The following is an 18,427-nucleotide window of genomic DNA, read 5'->3' as shown; positions in this document are numbered from 1 at the left end:
ATGAAATTCCCTTCATCCCAACAATCCAAGAGCACGTATGAACAAATATTGAGCACATACTTTCGAGAGGGGTTGAGCTGCAGCCTTGCAGACACGCCCCCTACAAAAAAAAACACCTCTTGGTTAGCCTAACTGCTCAAAATGTTTTTTATAAATATATGTTGATATTCTAAGCTTGGGCTTTTATTCTCAAAGGTACAAAAACAGAATGTTAAAGTTTGCCGTCTTGGACTATAGAGCATTTTATTATTTTATTATTTCCATAAGTATAGGCACAACTTAAATCCATTGGAAACAATATTTAACAACAAAATGTAGTACTGGCCTCTTCTGTGGCCCAAATTGGAAGTTCAACTCCCGTCGACTTCACGTTCGTGCTGCTGCTGGAGATGGATAGTATGATATTTTCAGCAGTAGCAAAGTCGTGTCATGAGGGTCCGAAAATGAGTCGTCAAAGATGGAACTTGTGCAGCGGTAACAGCAAAGATTTATGGGAGGAAAAGCAGAAATCATATATAGTTGACATATATACAGTACATGCATATAAATATATGCTCTATTTGAGGGTGTGGTGAGGTGGATGTGATCCACAGGCCGCCAGCTGGCCATTTTTAGATGAGGAGTTGAGGCCGGGGCAGTAGAGAGGGCACAACTGGTCCCTTGAAGCAGGACAAGACTGTGTTCAGCCAAGAAAAGCGTGTCAGGGGTTTTAAATTTTAAAAAGACCATTATGTAATCTCAGCAGGGCCCTCTGCAGAAGGGAGTGGGGCAGGACAGAGGCACCCTTAAGGGGGGACTACAAGCCTGGGACAAGAAGGGAGACTGAGTGTGTTTTACGATGCAGGAGAGTGAAAGACACAGAAGATAATAATATGATAATTTGGGTGATGGAAACCCCCACTCTGCCTCTTGAAGGTATACAGATGCTGAACACCTGGCTATGCCTCGTGGCTGGTGTTTCTCTCTGTACAGCGAACTTACCTTGTGTCTGATTAGTCGCAGTAATAAATGACTACATCCTGTTTGTGGTGGTGCATTATTGAACACACAACTTGTCTTCTGCAGTTGTTGTTTAACTTCCGTCTCCTCGGGTTTCTTGGCTCTCCCGATGACAAATACTCTGATCCTCCTCTCTGACCCCCCTCGGGCCTTTCCTGTCGTTTACGTAGCTGTTTTTCTATGAGATAATTAGAGCATTAGAAAAGAAAATTCAAAGGACAGGCGGCTATGTAACAAATTAAAATGACTGTCTGGAGAGGGGCTTGGTGCTTAATTTGTGATGATGATGAAGTTAGTCTTTTTTGCTTTCTGGGTAAGAACTCTAAGCCATAACAGACTATGTGCCTCTCAGATGTTTAGTCATTCTGGAGCAGCAGTATGGGCCCCTTTCTGTCCTTTACAAGAAAAACTTGCACAATGCTAATAGTTTTAAGCTAATCCTCAGTCCATTGTGAGGGAATAAGAGGCCGAGTGAATCAAAGAGTGAGGCTGTTCAATCTCAGAAATAGAGTGCCCATGCAAGAACCTTTTTCAGTAGGCAATAGGTCTATTTTCTTCTTTCATCTGTGTGAAAGAAATGGCAGAAAAGTGTGTCTGTGTCTGCCTGTATGATCACAGGTGAGAGAGGTGGGTTTAAGGAGTTCTATTATCCGTCCTATTATGCCTAAGCTCAAGCAAAAAGGTGGCAGGCTTATCTTACCCACTGATTTCCTTTGTGTGTTCGTTTACTTTTGCTCTTTCATAAGCAATACAGATATAGGCCCAATCTATTTATTTGTTTGGCGTATCTGGTGGTGTTGTCCTGTTCGATTCCTTGCAATTTACTTTGCTGATAGAGCTGTTTACTCAGTGTTTTTTTTCTGCCCCGAGGAGCAGCGGTGCTGCTGTGTTTGGAGAACGGTCAGTTTGTTGTGCTTTTGAGAGCTGGATTTAGCCTTCCTGCTTTGCTTGTCGCCCTGCCAGCCACCCCAGAAGAAGCCCCCCAGAAAGGAATGAAAATGTGGTGTTGATATGTTGGAAGGAAAGGGGGTAAGCAGGGAGCAGAGAGACCCATGATCCAACCCTCAAGTGCAGAGTTCATAGAGGGCACACAGTCTGCTACCAGGGTCAAAGCCAAAGATGGTTATAATGAGCTGCTTTTGTGCTGTAAAGTTGTATAAATACACTGTTAAACTGAGGTGCGTTTGCTGAGACAAAGGGAAATCAGGTGGCTGAAAATAAGAATGACCTAGTATTTGCGAGGTGTGGTTGGAGTGGCGGATTAATGTGTGTGTTTCACCTGCAGGGTGAAGTGTTTATTACAGGATAGCTGTCAGACATAAACAGCGGTGGAGTGCAGCGTTGTTTCCCACACCACTTGCCTGCTCTACTGCCGTTGTGATCTCTTTGACAAGATTGCATTGAGCAGCAACATGAAATATAAACATATACACTATATATAGAGATAAATATGTGCATGGTATATGTGTGTTTGTGTGTACATACAGTATATAACCACAAGACACACGCTTACACACACAGTAACACACAGGCATGCACCCATCTCCAACAGTTTTTGTTGGACAGCCATTTTTGCTTTGTGTTGACTACATACCCTCCAGTTTGAACTAGGGATGCAAATTTTAAGGAATTTCGCAATTTGACATTCAGCTGCCTCAGCTGACAGATTTCTGTTGTCCGTTGGCTCGCCAGTTGCCACTCGACCAGTAAGTGATGGAATGACCGCACTTTGTCAGATTTCCCACGTTTATACGACCTGCAACCTGCAACACAGCACTCAAGTTTCCCACCCTGAGTACGACATAAGAGGAAAATGGCTGCTGTGTGAATGAGGCTGAGAAATTGCTATAATGTTCTAATGTCCGTTTGTATAAAAGGCCTTTTTGTATGTTTGAATGGCAAAGTAATTACATTGAATTTAACAAGATACTTTTTGATGTCATTTTGCCCATGTCTGACTGTTAATTAATACGATTTTTAATTGCTTACATTTTTAATGGTGATTAATCGATTCATCATTAATCAATAACATCCCTAGTTTAAATCTTTGTTGCATTACTCAGTTTGTTTTGTGCTTGTCTTATTTTGTACTGTTTATGTGTCGCCGTACTTGTCTGCACTTGCTTTTAATCATTCAAAAAGAGGGAAAAAAAGGAGTAGCAACATCAAAATACAAACACTCGTGTGGCCACTAGTCTCTCTCTTAGGCCTAAATGAAGCTCTGGTGTTGTTGTGTTCTTGCTTTCGGTGCCATGTCCTAGTTTTAATTTGGAGTTGAGTTTTGTTACTTTGGCAGGGCACATGATGATTTTGGGGGTGGGGGTCAAGGGGTGCCTCGGGGCTGCTTGGTCAGGATTCGGATACTCCGTCCAAGAATGTGTCATGTGGGCCAAGAACATGGCAGAGACGGCCAGCTGGTCATCAGTGGCCAGAGGAACCCAGTATTAGTGTGTCATTAAGAGCTGCTGGCAGGAAAGTAGTGCAGCACTATTTATTCATGAGGTGTATTAATGGCTAAACATATTAAATTATTCAGCTATATCTGGGTGATGTCGGTGTGAAGTAGCAGGATTTGGTTTTAATTATCTGATGCTTGTCACTCGAATGTGGGGCAATAGTTTAGATATGTGTATTTTTCGCCATTGTTTCACATGCTGGAGCGTCTGTAGGATTTAAAATGAAAGCTGTGACGGTGGTTAGCCTCTTTGCTCTCCACAGTTGGCCTCATTCTGCCCCCCTTTATCTTTCCCTCTTGCACCAGCAGCGACTTGTTAGTTGTTTGTGTGTTTGTTGTCGGTTGAATAAGCTGTTGCGTTGACCAGCATATGGAGGGCAAGCATGAACTAGTGAATGGAAAATCCCACAGCCTAACAAGCTCTGCGCTCGCGGATGGTCCGATCCAGACCCAGATCTTGACTCCAGCTCGGTCAGCTGGGCCTCTTTCTTCTACTGGAGAGGAAACTCAGATCAGAGAGACAGTTTCCAAGATGAATCATTCTGCAAAAATGACACACAAAAAAGTTTTGTTTGAAAAGTATGCAAGGAAGAGATAGGAAAATGTGTTTCAACATATTAATCCCTAAACAGCCCATTATTAGAAACGTGCCAGCCCCTCTTCCTTCACTGTGCCCCCGTGGCCCTCACCACTTCCCTCCAGGTGGCCGTGCCACAGTTCAGATCAGGCTCAGCACGTGACACTGCTTATAACACCACGGCTGAGCCCGCTTTGTAGGAGGCCACAGCCGATTTGTGTGATCCAAACAATGGCCTTAGTTCTCTTGTCCCCCCCTCCCTCACCACCCCCTCTGCCCTCGCTCCCTCAGACTGGAAAAGTGCATGTGATCCACCTCTATGTGTAGCAGCTTACAGGCTCCACTCGTGTCTGAAATCCAGTGTGCCGCAATCTTGTTTTGATGGATGCTCACAGAAGAACGGCTTTGTGTGACTCTCGCGGTGACTCCATACCGTGTTAACATTTCTTGCAGTGCAATTTTCATGCCGGTTGAAGCAGTGTGTGTCTGTTTGCACATCTTCGGACCAACCCCATGAGTCAGAAGGACAAGTGGAAAAAGTGAAACCTGTCCTGTAATCTGCTGTCGTCTCTGTGACGTCTGTAACAGAGAAGTGAGGCCTTGGCACAATATCTAGTTCTCCATAGGAAAATAATTGTCAAATCTCAGGCCTCAGTGCTCACTCGCACAGTCTAAGGATAACCTTCATGGGTCAGTAATGGAGACACCTTTTCCATTTCCCTGGGAGTCTTAATTGAGCTACAGGACAGAATAGTTGTGGATCTTTTCCTGAACTATTCAAGGAGCTGTATAGAGGAACGGAGCAAATAGAAATTTCTCAAGAAAACAAGCAGGTTTGGGCCTGCTAACCTGGCTCAATCACAGTAGAGGAATGTTGAAGAAAAGACCCTGTTTAATTCAAATTAGCAATGCCTTTTCCACTGCGGCCCCACCGACCGCTGCCAGCTCGCACAAGAATGAAGCCTTGTGGGGCTCTGTCCACTTCCTGTGAATGAGGTGTTTCACTCTGTCTTCTCCGTCTGCCCTCTCTCGCCTTCGCTTCCTCTGTTTCTTGCGGTGTTAATTTTCCACACATTGCCCTGCCACTTCGACACATACTGTAAATGGGTCAACAGATGTTGGATGAAAAATGAAGGGAGGAGATAAAAACAGAGAGAGAGAGAGTGAGAAGGAGGAGGGCCTGCCAACAGTTTGGCTCCCCACATGGGCTGAGAAAGACCAGCCCTGCAGAGAAGTGATCGGTTTCAAATAAAGTTCAGAAAACAAAACAGGAAAGGAAGAATTTCATGCATCTTGCTTGTATTCATATCTACTATTTTATTTCGAAATACATAGCAACTATTGTTCTGAATTATAGCACAATTGTTCTTAGAGTGTTTTTCATTTAATCTGTGAAGGTTTAAAGGAGTAGGTCAACATTTTGGGAAATATTCTGTTTTGCTTTCTTGTCGAGAGTGAAACAAGTTCAACACCACTCTCATTTCTATTTGCCAAATATGAAACTAGAGCTAGCGGGTGATTAGCTAAGCTTGGCAGCAGAAGGAAACCCCCCATGGTGGCTCCCTCCAAAAAAAACAAAAACAAAACGCTGAGCAACACCTCTAAAACTCAGAGAAGTGATATCTTCTGTGTACAATGAATTAGGCATTTAGACCGTCGGCACAGGGACATCTTAGAGCCTTGCAGTCATTGCTAGGTTGCCTGGCAACTGGTGGGTCTCACTACAAATCCAGATGGGCATGTTTTTTTTAGGATGATGACCATGTGAGCGTTGTTTCTCTGTAAGTTGTGCATTTGACCTCACATCTATGTGCATGGAAAGTGAAAGTCTGCCTTTTCAGAGTGTTTGGGTGGTAATATGAGACGTTTTGTTGTGGAAAGCTTCAGGTGATGATGGTAGAAAGATGGACAAAGATTATTATCACACAGCAAGTCGCGCTGGCTGAATATTCTTCATTTGACTTCCATGCAAGGAACAAGCATTCCTGTCCCATGTGTAGGCAGAGGTTTGGGATTTTGACTTTCTGAGGACTTTTCGCATTTTCTTTTTGTTTTCAGATATTTAGAAGTGTTAGGGATTGGAGAACAGAATTAATTGGTTAGGGTTAGGCAACTAAGTTCATTGGTAAGGTTAAGAGGGACAACACTAGGTACTGAGTTTTAGACAAACAACAACAAAACTACTTGAGTCCTGGCAGCTGATCACCAATAATTATTTAAGCACATAACTCCCCTTAACCATAAATTATTGTTCCTACATGTCATTTCATCCTACATTTGCAAGATATAATAGTGTTAATAAGAGGTACCAGTAAGCATATTGTTGAACCAGGCTAGCTGTATCCCCCTTTGTGCTAAGCTAAGCTACTGTAAACACCTGCTGGCTTCATCTTAATTTTGTAGTGCACAGATATGAAAGTGGTGTCAATCCCGTCCAATCACCCAAGTATGTGAAAGTGTGTTTCCCAATATGTCAAACTAGTTCTTGAACATATCCACCCATCTGCTATATATTATAGCCAATGCAGTAAACGTGTGGTACAGACAAATATCTAAAAAACAACAAGGCTCTGAGCAAATGTGTGATTGTGACTACAATATATTGCTTATGTTTAATAGCTTTTATCAACACTCACACATTGTCAAATTACTGTATACGGTTAGATTTGCTAATTAGTGTTTTGTGTTGTAATTATTGCTCCAAAAACTCAATCACCATCTCTGCCGGGAACATTGCTCATCAGTCATGTCACAGCCCACAGACTTGAACAGTGGCGACGACAGTTTGAAGAGTTCTGGGCAACACAGCGGCTGGTTGGACTTAGGCAGAGAAGTTGTGCTGAGTCATTAGTCTCTTTGTGGATAGAAGACTGGCCAGAGTCACAAGGCAGGAAACACCATCCAAGAAAAAGAGTTCAGTAAAAAGGTCATTAAGGAGAAAAGCCCTTGCTGCTTGTCCAGTGATCGTAGCAGAGCCTCCACTTCTGTATTGAGTTAAGGCTGCATGGATTTACTGCAGTGTTTCAGCCAAACTCATATTCATCCATGATGCATTGTTTCCCAGAGATCCCAGAGTCCTCTCTTAGCACACACTACAGTACCAGGCCTACGTGCCACTACGCTGGTGTGCTTACTGTCAGTGTTTTGCCTCTGGGGTGGATGTGTGTGTGCTGTAGATGTAGTGAAGGTAGTCATTTGGCAAGGCCCAGTTTGGATAATGGTGTGTTTGTAATTCCTGCTAGTTTTCTCTAGTGGCCATCTTTTGCTGCCACAATGGTTCTTTGAATGTCTGCCTTGTGGTTCTGCCTGCTAAGTTGGCAAGAGGAAAAGATGAATGTCAATCCAGGATGGGGGGGTTGCAAGTACTGGGGAACAAAGTAAAGGAAAAACGGAACAAACCTGCCTGTTTTCTTGATTATTTTAGAATCTATACAAACTTTTTTTCCTCCACAGGGAAATTAATTTGTCTCTGTGAAGACACTGAATGAACCAAAATGCAGATGACGCACAAGAGGACCTCACGATGGGTGTAATGTTTCTGTAAACATTGTATAAGATGTAAAACTTTACAGCCTGCAGCTCTGTCAGGGTTCACCTTCTTTTTCAGAGATACTTTATTGATTTCTTTGGGAAGAGGATTCACTCTGCAAAGATTTGAGAAACCAAACTTTGTAACAAACTGAATTTCTGTCTTTTGATGTTTATTCTTGAATCCCTGAAGGATATGGTATTTTTTTGTTGAATTCTTGGATCTATGTTTGGTGAATGTTATGTGAACTTGTCTGACACTAACCTGCAAAAAGTGGATGGATGGATTCATTAGGTTGGTAACAAAACAAGCATCGTTCAGGAGCCTTTATCGAAATCAAGGAATCAGTATCACTACTGTATTTGTTTCCCTTATCTGTCTGTTTTCCTTGATGTGGGGTAAGCTGGCAGGTGGTGATGCCACACCTGAGCTTGTGCTTGGAACAGGAAACAGAGGGGTTGCTTGTCCATTTGTTGATCAGGAAGAGCTCTAAGACGTTCAGCATCTTTGACTGCCATTGATAGCCAATAACTGCACCTGACGGATCTTTAGAAGTCAGACCTCAGCTTGCCCATTTGTAGTGTACTCACACTCTGATTGTTGCCGTGCGCCCACTGCAGCTTACTCCTGTCTCGTATCAGGGCGTGTAATGGTTTGTGATGCAATCCATCACAGTGGTGCCGTCCACAGATATGAGGGGACAGAAAGCGCGATATGCACTCACTGGGGGAGATGAGAGCCAAACGTTTCTGTGTTGCTCTAGTCTGATAAATATGTTGTCATGCTCGCATAGCGCCTGCTGTCAGTCAGAATGTCTCTCATCCACCGGCAGAATGGGAGGGGAGTGTTTTATAAAGATTGATTTTCAAGCATTTCTGCTTTACTGAACAGTTTATAGTCAAGATAAAATGGATGAGGGAGACGCGGGAAGAAGGCATATGTCAAAGATCTCAGGGTTAGAGCAATGTTCAGAATCATAGCTACACAGCACCGCACAGTATGTGCCCTCATGGCTCCATGCAAGCCCTGTTGCAGACAGGGTATGTGGAGAGACACACAGCTGGAGCTGTGCTCACAGATAAGGAGGAACACTGGAATTTTCATATCCATTTTGGCACGACATCCCACTTGTGTTTCTGCCTGCTGCGAATGGTTCCCCTTGCAAACCTGAGCAGAAAAAAAAAATTTAGTCTCAAAAGTAAACCAAAGTATGCTGAGCTCTGAATTTTTTACTTTATTATACAACTTTAATTGGGTACACATTCAATATACATCAGAGCAGTTAATAATGCAACTAAAAAGACTGTTTAGTCTTAGTTTTGTGTAGTGGTTTTATTTAAATCAGTAAAGTCTTTCACAACATTATAAGATGTCGAATGCTTCTCTAATTCAAATGTACGTTGCCATTTTGCAGGATTCATGTGTTGGATTATTCTCAATTTAAATTATGAAATGAAAAATGAATGGATAGCAATAGCAGAACCAGAATCAAAGCAAATAATTATCATGTTTCTTGTATTAACCATGGATGTGAACTGAGCACAGACTGAATTCAAGACACAGAGCAAAATACATTTATTCATCACAACAGCAGATTATCACACACAGAGGCATCAGAAAAACAGCATAAATCCAGCTGCAATAAAAAATGTAACTCCTTACTTTCACATTTCAGTCGACCGCATCTGTGTTTGTACTCCTCAGGTCCACACAGCACCGTATCCCGCTGCCCTCCCAATGAGTACCAGTGCGGAGGAACAGAACTCTGCATCCACATGAGCAAGCTGTGTAACGGGGTTGCCGATTGCACCGACGGCTGGGATGAGGGCCCACACTGCAGAGGTATCACTGTTACACAGACGTGCACTTCACTGTTACTGTTCTTGTGCTAGTTCATCCTGTCTGTAAGTCGGAAGTCCGTCTGGGTTTTTGTTGTTGTTAATTGTTGCTTCCTTGTTGCACAGTTCTCACCCCTGCAAATGTTCACACTGTGAAGTCGCAGCAACAGACTGATGCACCACATCAATGTGAAAAACCATGCAGAATGTGTTTTTTTATTTTTTTTTGCCAACAAGCAGCAATTCTGTATGCAATATTGAGACATGACAAATCTAATATATTTTACATCCTGTGTCTGATCACTGTGGGCCTGTTACTAATTTTTTACAGGATCACGTCACAGCAAATGTTTTTTTTTTTTCCTTCGCGAAATATGAAATGTGTCATTGTGACATTTGTCGACCGTCACACATGATTAGTTCTTTAGCCGTAAATGTCAAAATCCAATAATGTCTGTTTGATATGACAAATGGTTCAGTTATGGTGTTTTTTACTAGTCCCTTTTCTTTGCCCTTCAAACCCGCCATCTGGTTTGAGGGGTTCAGATGAATCTGCTGGTTTAATTACAGGAAGTTTGTTTTAATTTATAGCGCTAATAGTGAAAATACAGACGAGTTGATGGGTAAAGGACTCTGGAGGGGGAGTTACCACTGATATAAGACAGAGCTGTCGGGGGTTAGATATGGATGGATGTAAAGAGCTCCGTGGGGAAGTTGGGGACAGATAAGTGAGAGATACAGGACATTTGGGATAGACATTTAGGGGAGAAATTAACGTTGTATTAGGGTTTGGCCATAGATTAAATTAAATTAAGGAAGTTGTCATTTTGAAACCAGAAACTAGGAAGCAATTTATGATGAGGCCAAAGAATGTGCTGTCCAGTCCGAGAGACAAATTAAACCCAATTGTGTAATAATCCTACAGTAAATGTCTGTTGAGTCGGAAAAGGAAAGGAAGAATATCGAAAGGGAACTCAAAGGGTGCTGAGGACTTCCTCTATCGGATGTCTGTCAAAAGGTTAAAAAAGTGATAGATAATCAGAGTTTGTCAAGCTGTTTTTTTGTCTCAAAGAAAATTATATTTTGATAATTACATCATCATTTCAGTCATATTTCATGTGAAACATTTGCTGCTTCCAGCTTCTCAAAGGCATTTATCATAGTTAATGAGGAGTTTTATACTGTTGGTTGGACATAAAAACAAGAAAAAGGACAAAAAAATGATGATGATTGATATTGTAAACTAAACAATTATTGAATGAATCGTGAAAATAACTAGAAGATTAAGTTATAATGGAAATAATCGTCTCCTACCAGAAGTCATATAGATTTTAAACTACCCAGCAGGGCATCATTACTGCTGCTTTATTTCTATATGTGCCTAAGTATATATGACTCTTGAACAGCCTGTTATTGATAGATTTCCATTTTGCTTGACTCATTACAAAGTCTCACCTCCAACTTGCACAAAATCCAATGACAGAGAATCTTCCTGAACCAAAACAAAAAGCTGAATTATTATTCAATCCCGAGGTGCCTCTCACATTTTGATTGGAACAGCGAACCCACCTGTCTTTTCGTTTTATTTTCCGTCTCCCCACAAAACCTTCAGTGAAAAAAAAAAAATCAGTTTGGATGAGATATTTATGAAAGGAACGTTGGAGAGAGGCACCGGGAAAGGACGTGGAATTTCCATGTGTTTTAAGGTGAGAGCAGAGGGGACAAACTGGGGGACAAGCTGTCCATCACCCTTCATTTCAGGGTTTAAACTCAGTTTTAGGGTTCGGGTCAGGATTAGTTTAACTACTCGTGGCTTTGAGTGTCTGTTTGTGTCTGCAACACACATACTTGGCCTCTGATGTACTTTGACTTTGCCCCAAAGTGAATATTTTTCCGCATGTGTCACTGTAGGTTGTTGACATTGTTGCCCATGTTGGTTTTTCTAAACACATCTCAGTTGTTCGGTGCTCAGACTTGTTTTGGCAAATTCCGGGCATGTCTGTAATTTGAACTGTGGTTGTTCCAGCAAGCCTCTGGAGTGCAGCAGGCAGACTTGTGTGCTACTGTCTGTAATATTTAACACATCGCACCGGGCACTGGATATACTGAGCAACTCCAAAGTCTGAGAGTAACAGCTAAAAATTAAAAAACAAATAAAAAAAGAGTAATATGCTGATTTGTGTGGTTTATTTTTTTTTCTTGCTCAGCAGTTATTGCTCTTCGGGTTCAAGCTTAAATTTATTATTGATTTTGGAAATTAATTTGGTCAGTCACGCAGAAATGCAGTGTGTACTGTAGAGTATAGCGCCAACACTGTGGGCTTCTGCTTCTTTAATCCTTTAAAATGTGGCGAGATTCTTGATCCTCTCCTCCCGGAGGTGGTGTGGTAGTGTGAATTGTCCGCCAGCATCTGTGGGCAAAGTGAATCACTTGTGACTGATAGATCTCAGCAGGGTTTGACATGACTGTGTCTGTTTGACTGTGACTCACCGTGTCTTGATTTATATCTCACAGATATGCAGCACGCTGTTGAAAACTCTGCAGAGATTCCATTATGCATCAGTCAGCTGACTGGACGGTGTGTGTGTTGTGATCGTGTCCTTCTATAGTTACTGTGTGTGTGCGTGTGTGTGTGTGTGTGTGTGTGTGGCCTCGGGGATGTTCGAGGTTAGTGCGGAGGTATTGATTGTGAATGCAGGGCAGAAAAGTTTGTTGATTGGGTCTCTGACCTTCCTTTACAAAGTCTGTATCAAATACTTGTTTTACTTAAAGGAGCAATCTGCCTTCAATTAACTTCAGAGCTCATCATATTTGAATGACTTTAAAACATAATAGTCACATGTTGATGTCACTACGTTGTTCCCTTTTAGACACATTTACACAATTTGCTGACATTCACTAATTCACGCAGTAAATACAATGATAAGTATTAACCTTGTTATTACATTTGACATGAGATTAAGTCCAGGAACTCTTATTTTGAAAGAGGAGTGATGAACTTTTCCATTATTCAAATGAATAATTTATGATTCAACAATGACAATTAACGGTACATTTACATCCAGTCTCCATTCTGTAATCCATGTGCTCTTGTGTAGTTACGTAAATTCGAACAACATCAGAAGCAGTGAACACAGATTCAAGGTATGGCAAAGCTTGATTTTCTTTATTTGATAGTCGGCTGGCTTAACAATCAGTTATTAGTTATTCATGAATAATACATGCCTGTGTCTTTGCCTTTTTTTTTATTAGAAAACTGTTGAAACCACTGACATGTTAAATGTAAAATCAATTAAGAGTTAGAGTTAAAAGAACAGAGATGGTAAACATATGAATAACACAGAAGGATGAAAATCCAACACAGGCCCAAAACGACTAAAATGTAATAATATCAACTTTTGTGTGTTTTGAGTGTTTTTTGTAGTTTTTAGATAAGACAAATTGCTTGTATTTTGATCAAATGCATTTCTTCAGACCAGTATTTTTTCAATATATTTTTTGTAAGCAAGGACTTGTACATTTTTAATCTGTTTTTTAAAAGGCTGGCCATGCTTAACATGAATTGCAATGTTAAAACTGAAACATTTGGGGTGCACTGCCTGTTTCAGTCCTATGAGAAGATTTACACTGAATAATCAATATGTGTCAAAACTTTTTGTAAATCAACACCTTGGTCTCTGTTAGTATAAGGGAAAGCTAAATGCACCATTCATTTTCTAAAAACTTATGTCCTCCAGATGTGATTAAACATGCATGATGCATGGACATGTCCCAACTTCCTCTATATATCAGGGATAGTACATAATCCTATAATGCATATCCATTTTATTGAAAGTTTTTGAAACACGCACATTGATTTTCTATGTAGCCAAAATCTGTTCATGGGGCAGAAACCGGTCGTGCATCCCTATGTAATGCCTTACATTACTGTGTTACAGTAATGCATTACAGTAATTGTATTACTTTTGTAACGTGTTACTCCTAACACTGGCTATTATTGATTCCCAGTTGTGATAGCAGTAAAGGATCATATAACAACTTCATGACTGATGGAGAAGGAGAAATAGGTGCTATTTTAGGGATAATGTGGTCATACTTTCTCTTCTGCAAAAACCATGTCAGACGTACAACAGAGAAATGTTTGTGTGCTTTAAAACACGAGATCACTGTGCGCAGTCTTGATCAAAACAAACATTTAAACAGAGATAAACAGAGAAACACATTTCATCTTTGGAAAAACAGAATCATTGCCAACTTCTCCCAAGCTTGTTTTTCTGTACTTGTGCTGCTTTTGTACTGAGCTGTTGTTCACTTGTGCTCCACTTATTGGCTTGAATGTGTTTTGCAATTCTCTTCACTGTCATCGGTGACGCATTCTGTTTGAATAGATTTTTTTTTGTCTCCAAGGGCAAATTCAGGGTTTGTATGAGTCAGTTTCTGAATTGCTGACATGTGGTTGACTACAATCAGCAACACTTACGTTTCTCTTGGTAGTTTAATGCTGATGATGAGCTGATGGGGAACTCAGCTGACCACTTATTGTTTATGTGTGCCTCATTGTCAGGAGGATGACTATTGTTAGTCAAGTATTTACGCACTTCAGCTGTAAGTCATGTTCAGAAAGCTTCAGCGTCAGCAGCTGTTACCTACAGTCATGCCTCTCCTGGTGTTTTCTGCTGGATGGCATGCAGCAATATAAAAAAAATTGGCAATCGCAGTAATTTTTTCTGGATTTATATTGGTACGTTGAATGGATTGTAATATAATTATACACAAATCAACCTCCTATTAAAAACCAAGGGCTCTGTTAACAATGTCAGAAACATGTATAAACACCTTATGCTTCAATAGTCAGTCGTTTCTTAATACAACATCTGTCACCTTCCTGTCCTCCTACGCACATTATACCAACAACTCGTTCCTGGCTTCTCTCCCTCTCCAGAGTTTATATCCAACTGCTCGCTCGCGGGATGCCAGGAGAACTGTGCGGTGACTCCAGGAGGGCCTGCTTGTTACTGCAAGACTGGTTATGAGATCAGCCCGGATGGAAAGGCATGCAAAGGTGAGTTCCTCTAAACATTGGACACCTTCCCACCCTCCTTGATTTGAGAAGTCTGCAAAATTTAGAACATTTTATTGCTGCATGAAGAGACAAACAGCCAACGCAAGACAGGATGTGGGCACCGCTGGATATCTGTAATATGTTGCACCGACAACACACATAAGCTTACGTCAGGTTCAGTCTTGGACTGTCCTCTGGACACCATTGAGGAGGTGGGTGAGAGAAGGATGTTAGCCAGGCTGACATCAATTATGGACAACCCCACTCACCCACTACATGAGACTATGGGGGCCTAACCGCAGGTCATTTATTCCAACAGCTGTCAGACTGTTCAACACCAATAACCCTTAATAAAGCACCATAAGCACCTACTTATCTTGCACTACTTACTGCTTCTACCTCCGCCATCTTGTGCAATTATCCTGTGCAATAATACTATTATATTTTCTTACATATCCATAGTCATACACCGGGACTGTTTATTTTCAAACACTGTATTTTAAACACTGTATTTATTTGTGCATCCAACCTTCATCAAGGCAATACTCTGACACCTTAAATATATATAATGCACATAACGTATTGTCCTTTCTATATTTTATCTTCTCTCTCTTATCTAAATCTTGTTTAGTATTTTTTAGCATTTTAAGTCTTGTACTTATTGTATGTCTATATGTCTGTCTACCTGGTACTGTGACAAGTGAATGCCCTGATGTGGGATGAATAAAAGTCTAAAGACTAAAGCCTAAAACGTGGCTTACATGTCTGCCTGTCCAGTAACTCCACTCCTCCACAGAGCTGTGCCAGGTGTTTACTCAGGTTTGGAGAGCACACAGGGGGCAGTTCAGGGGACTTGGGAGAGTGGAGAATTTCCCACAACAGAAACAAACCTTCACTGGCATTGATATGATATTATGGATGTTTTGTGCAACAAGCCACCTTTGGCGGATCAAAAACTGAGCAATAGACACACAATTGTTAGTTTATTTTTAAGTTAATAGTAGACTCCGAGTGATGTCTTGGCTGACTGCTTTGCCATTTATACAATTTTATTGTTGAACTGTGAAAAAAAGTGTAAAAGAAATGATAAAAAATCAAATGTAAAAATAGAAAAAAAAAAGTTTTTATATCCACTGATATTTCGAGCAATTTTCAATTAAACTTGGAACAAAGAGAAGATAATTAATGTTCAGTCTGATCAACTTTGATTGCATATTCAGTAAAACATTCTGAATTTCATTCCTGCAACAAACAAAGTGAGAAGAACCACAGTGACCTAACTTCTTTAGAGTCGGGGTTGTATTTTCTGTTTTCCTGTTACCCATTTCTTGACCTGAGCAGTGAGACCGTCTGTCGTTTCTGTGGCTCAGATTTCGATGAGTGCAGTTTGTACGGGACCTGCAGTCAGTCCTGTACCAACACTGAAGGCGGCTACACCTGCTCCTGTGTGGAAGGCTACCTGCCCCAGCCAGACAACCGCTCGTGCAAGGCCAAGAATGGTAAGAATTCAGCAGACAACAGTTTGACCGACTCTGTGGAGACGTTCTCTTTGTGTTCCTCCTGCTCACCGTAAGTTGTGTCCATGCTACAGCTCCGGTCGATCGTCTGCCTGTCCTGTTGATCGCCAACTCCCAGAACATCCAAGCCACCTCCCTGAGCGGCAGCACGGTCCACAGCCTGCTGTCCACTAGCACCAAACAGACCACGGCCATGGACTTCCTGTACGCAGAGGAGACCGTCTGCTGGATCCACGTAGGAGACTCCCCCGCGTCCACGCACCTCAAATGTGCCAGGATTCCCAGTCTGAAGAGCTTCGCAGAGGAGAGGGTGATCAACATTTCCCTCAGCCTGCACCGTGAGTACACCAGCAGATTGCAACTTCCACATAGTACATTAATAAAACACGCTGAAACAGTTCTACTGGTTTTGAGAGAACAACAGTATGATCTCCAGAGTCCTGAATGTGCTACCGAGGTCTCCACACATGCCGAATACTTAATGCAACAGTGCAAAAAAAAAAGAATGTGTACTTTGTTTGTTTTCTTTAGTATATTTTATCCCTGGAAGTCACATATAGAGCGAATTTTCTCTGCACATTTCAGTAGCTCATGTGGCAAGTCAGAGAGAAACCACTGCACACCAGCACACAGCGACCTGCCAAACATCTTATCATTTCTTCAAGCCGAGTTTTCTATTTTTCTGTCTAAAGGTGTTCAGAATTCACTCGTGATGCATCACCCTCTCTTAATGTGATGAGTATTTGCACAGTTAGGTCCCATTTGAGAAACAGTCGCACCCTTTCTCTTAAGCATACAAAGGCGAGAGGAAGAAGGCTGTATTTGAATAGTATTTCACTCAGAAAAAATACATTCACTGCTTCCATTATTCATGCGGGCCTGGCTGAAATGAAGCATAGATGTGATGTGTTCAGTGCGGTGCAGAACAATGCAAGATGAAAATACAGAAAAGCAGCAGCTCGGCAGATGTCCATTTTGCACACGGCTCCTGCGGCAGGTGGAACTTGGGGCACACAGTAAAAACACACTGAATTAGATGTTTTCAGGTCTGTTTTCCATCCTGATGCTATCTGGAAATGAATGCAACTGGAATCAGATGTCTGCCTCTGTTATTCATCCGACAAATCAGAAGTTATTGTGAGTGACCTGTGCTTTTGGCTTTCCAAGGTCAGTCTGACCGAAAAAAAAATCAAATCACATCATATCAGTTTTATTTATATAGCCCAAAATCAGAATCACATTCCCCCCACGGGCTTTACAATCTGAAAGGCTAGCGTCGACCTCCATTCGAGTGAGGAAAAAACTTGCCATATTGAAAGAAAAAAAAAAAACCTTAACAGGGGACAAAGTTGAAGGAAACCTCATGGCGAACTGCAGAGGAGGGACATACATGCAGATTATGTAGCAATGTACAGAACAGAGCAGCAAAGTTTCAGTTTACACATCTCAGGTACAGAATATTGGATACAAGGAAACTATATCAAATGTATGTGAGGAGTATGGATCCAGGGGGACAGACTGAGACGTAAGTGAAGAAAAACCTTGGGCTGCTGTCCTCGGCTGATCCTCACCTTGAATTTTTGTTTTTGTCTGGTTTGCATCCCTTGCAGACGGTGCTTTGGCTGAGCTTGTTGGTCTGAATGTTTCAAATGTAAACAGGTGGAAACGTTTTTTGTTTTTTTTTAATTGGCATCAATGCCTGTGGAAATGACAGGACCTTTATGTTAATCACAGAGTAACTTGAACTACATTGCCCACGATAATGAAAGTATTACGATACAGCAATCATGCAATTATCAATATGCTGTAAGACAATCACCTGGTGATACATGACACTATCTTTATAACTTAATAACAAATAAAATGCCCCTAAAAAAGGCAAAGGGCAGGAATTGTGTATTTATTCACTGCATTGTTGCTTCAGTTTGTTTCACAGGATTTAACATGAAGTCAGATGAAACAATGTACAAATAGCACAGAGTCTACCTTGTGCCATCATTTCAGTGCACCACATTTTTAAATGCAAATATCATAAATAAGAGGAAATATCATGATATATCGCCCTGTTAATATCTTGTCCCATACTGAGTGCTTAGCGCTTCTGTGCTTATGCGAGGCCCGTGAGTCAGAGACGATGTGGCAGCACATGAAAAGCAGCTGTGTTTTTCCACGGCTCGTGTTTCTTTTCAGAATAAACACTCAAGAGTCTTTGGTCGGCGCAAAAATGAAACCGGAAGACAAACCTGGAGATCCACAGTAAGGAGTGTGATGGAATGCAGAATGTGTACTTGCCTCTGGACAACCTGTGGGTCAGAAGCCTCCACGCACACCTCCCCGCTCCCCCTTCCCTCCTTCGCTTTATCACTCCCTCCAAGCTGGTGTGGCAGCCGAGCATTCAGGCAGCCTCTCCTCACTGTGAATCAGAAGGAGAGCAGCCGCAAAAACAACAC

General features: G+C 41.6%; 1 protein-coding gene across 4 annotated transcripts in view; it reads left to right on the top strand.

Moving 5' to 3' along the window:
- The window catches only part of LOC119021067 (low-density lipoprotein receptor-related protein 1-like), a 100,004-nt gene that overhangs the window by 20,622 nt on the left and 60,955 nt on the right, over positions 1-18,427 (top strand). For all 4 annotated transcript variants that reach the window (XM_037101036.1, XM_037101034.1, XM_037101035.1 and 1 more), the window contains exons 3-6: positions 9,265-9,402; positions 14,341-14,460; positions 15,831-15,959; positions 16,052-16,315. In XM_037101036.1, coding sequence (XP_036956931.1) covers positions 9,265-9,402; positions 14,341-14,460; positions 15,831-15,959; positions 16,052-16,315 — 651 coding nt within the window. The remainder of the gene's footprint in view (positions 1-9,264; positions 9,403-14,340; positions 14,461-15,830; positions 15,960-16,051; positions 16,316-18,427) is intronic.

This window comes from Acanthopagrus latus, chromosome 6 (genome assembly GCF_904848185.1).
Source record: "Acanthopagrus latus isolate v.2019 chromosome 6, fAcaLat1.1, whole genome shotgun sequence".
Classification (NCBI taxonomy): Eukaryota; Metazoa; Chordata; class Actinopteri; order Spariformes; family Sparidae; genus Acanthopagrus; species Acanthopagrus latus.
The sequence above is the reverse complement of the archived record's forward strand: the minus strand, read 5'-3'. Positions and strand labels throughout refer to the sequence as shown.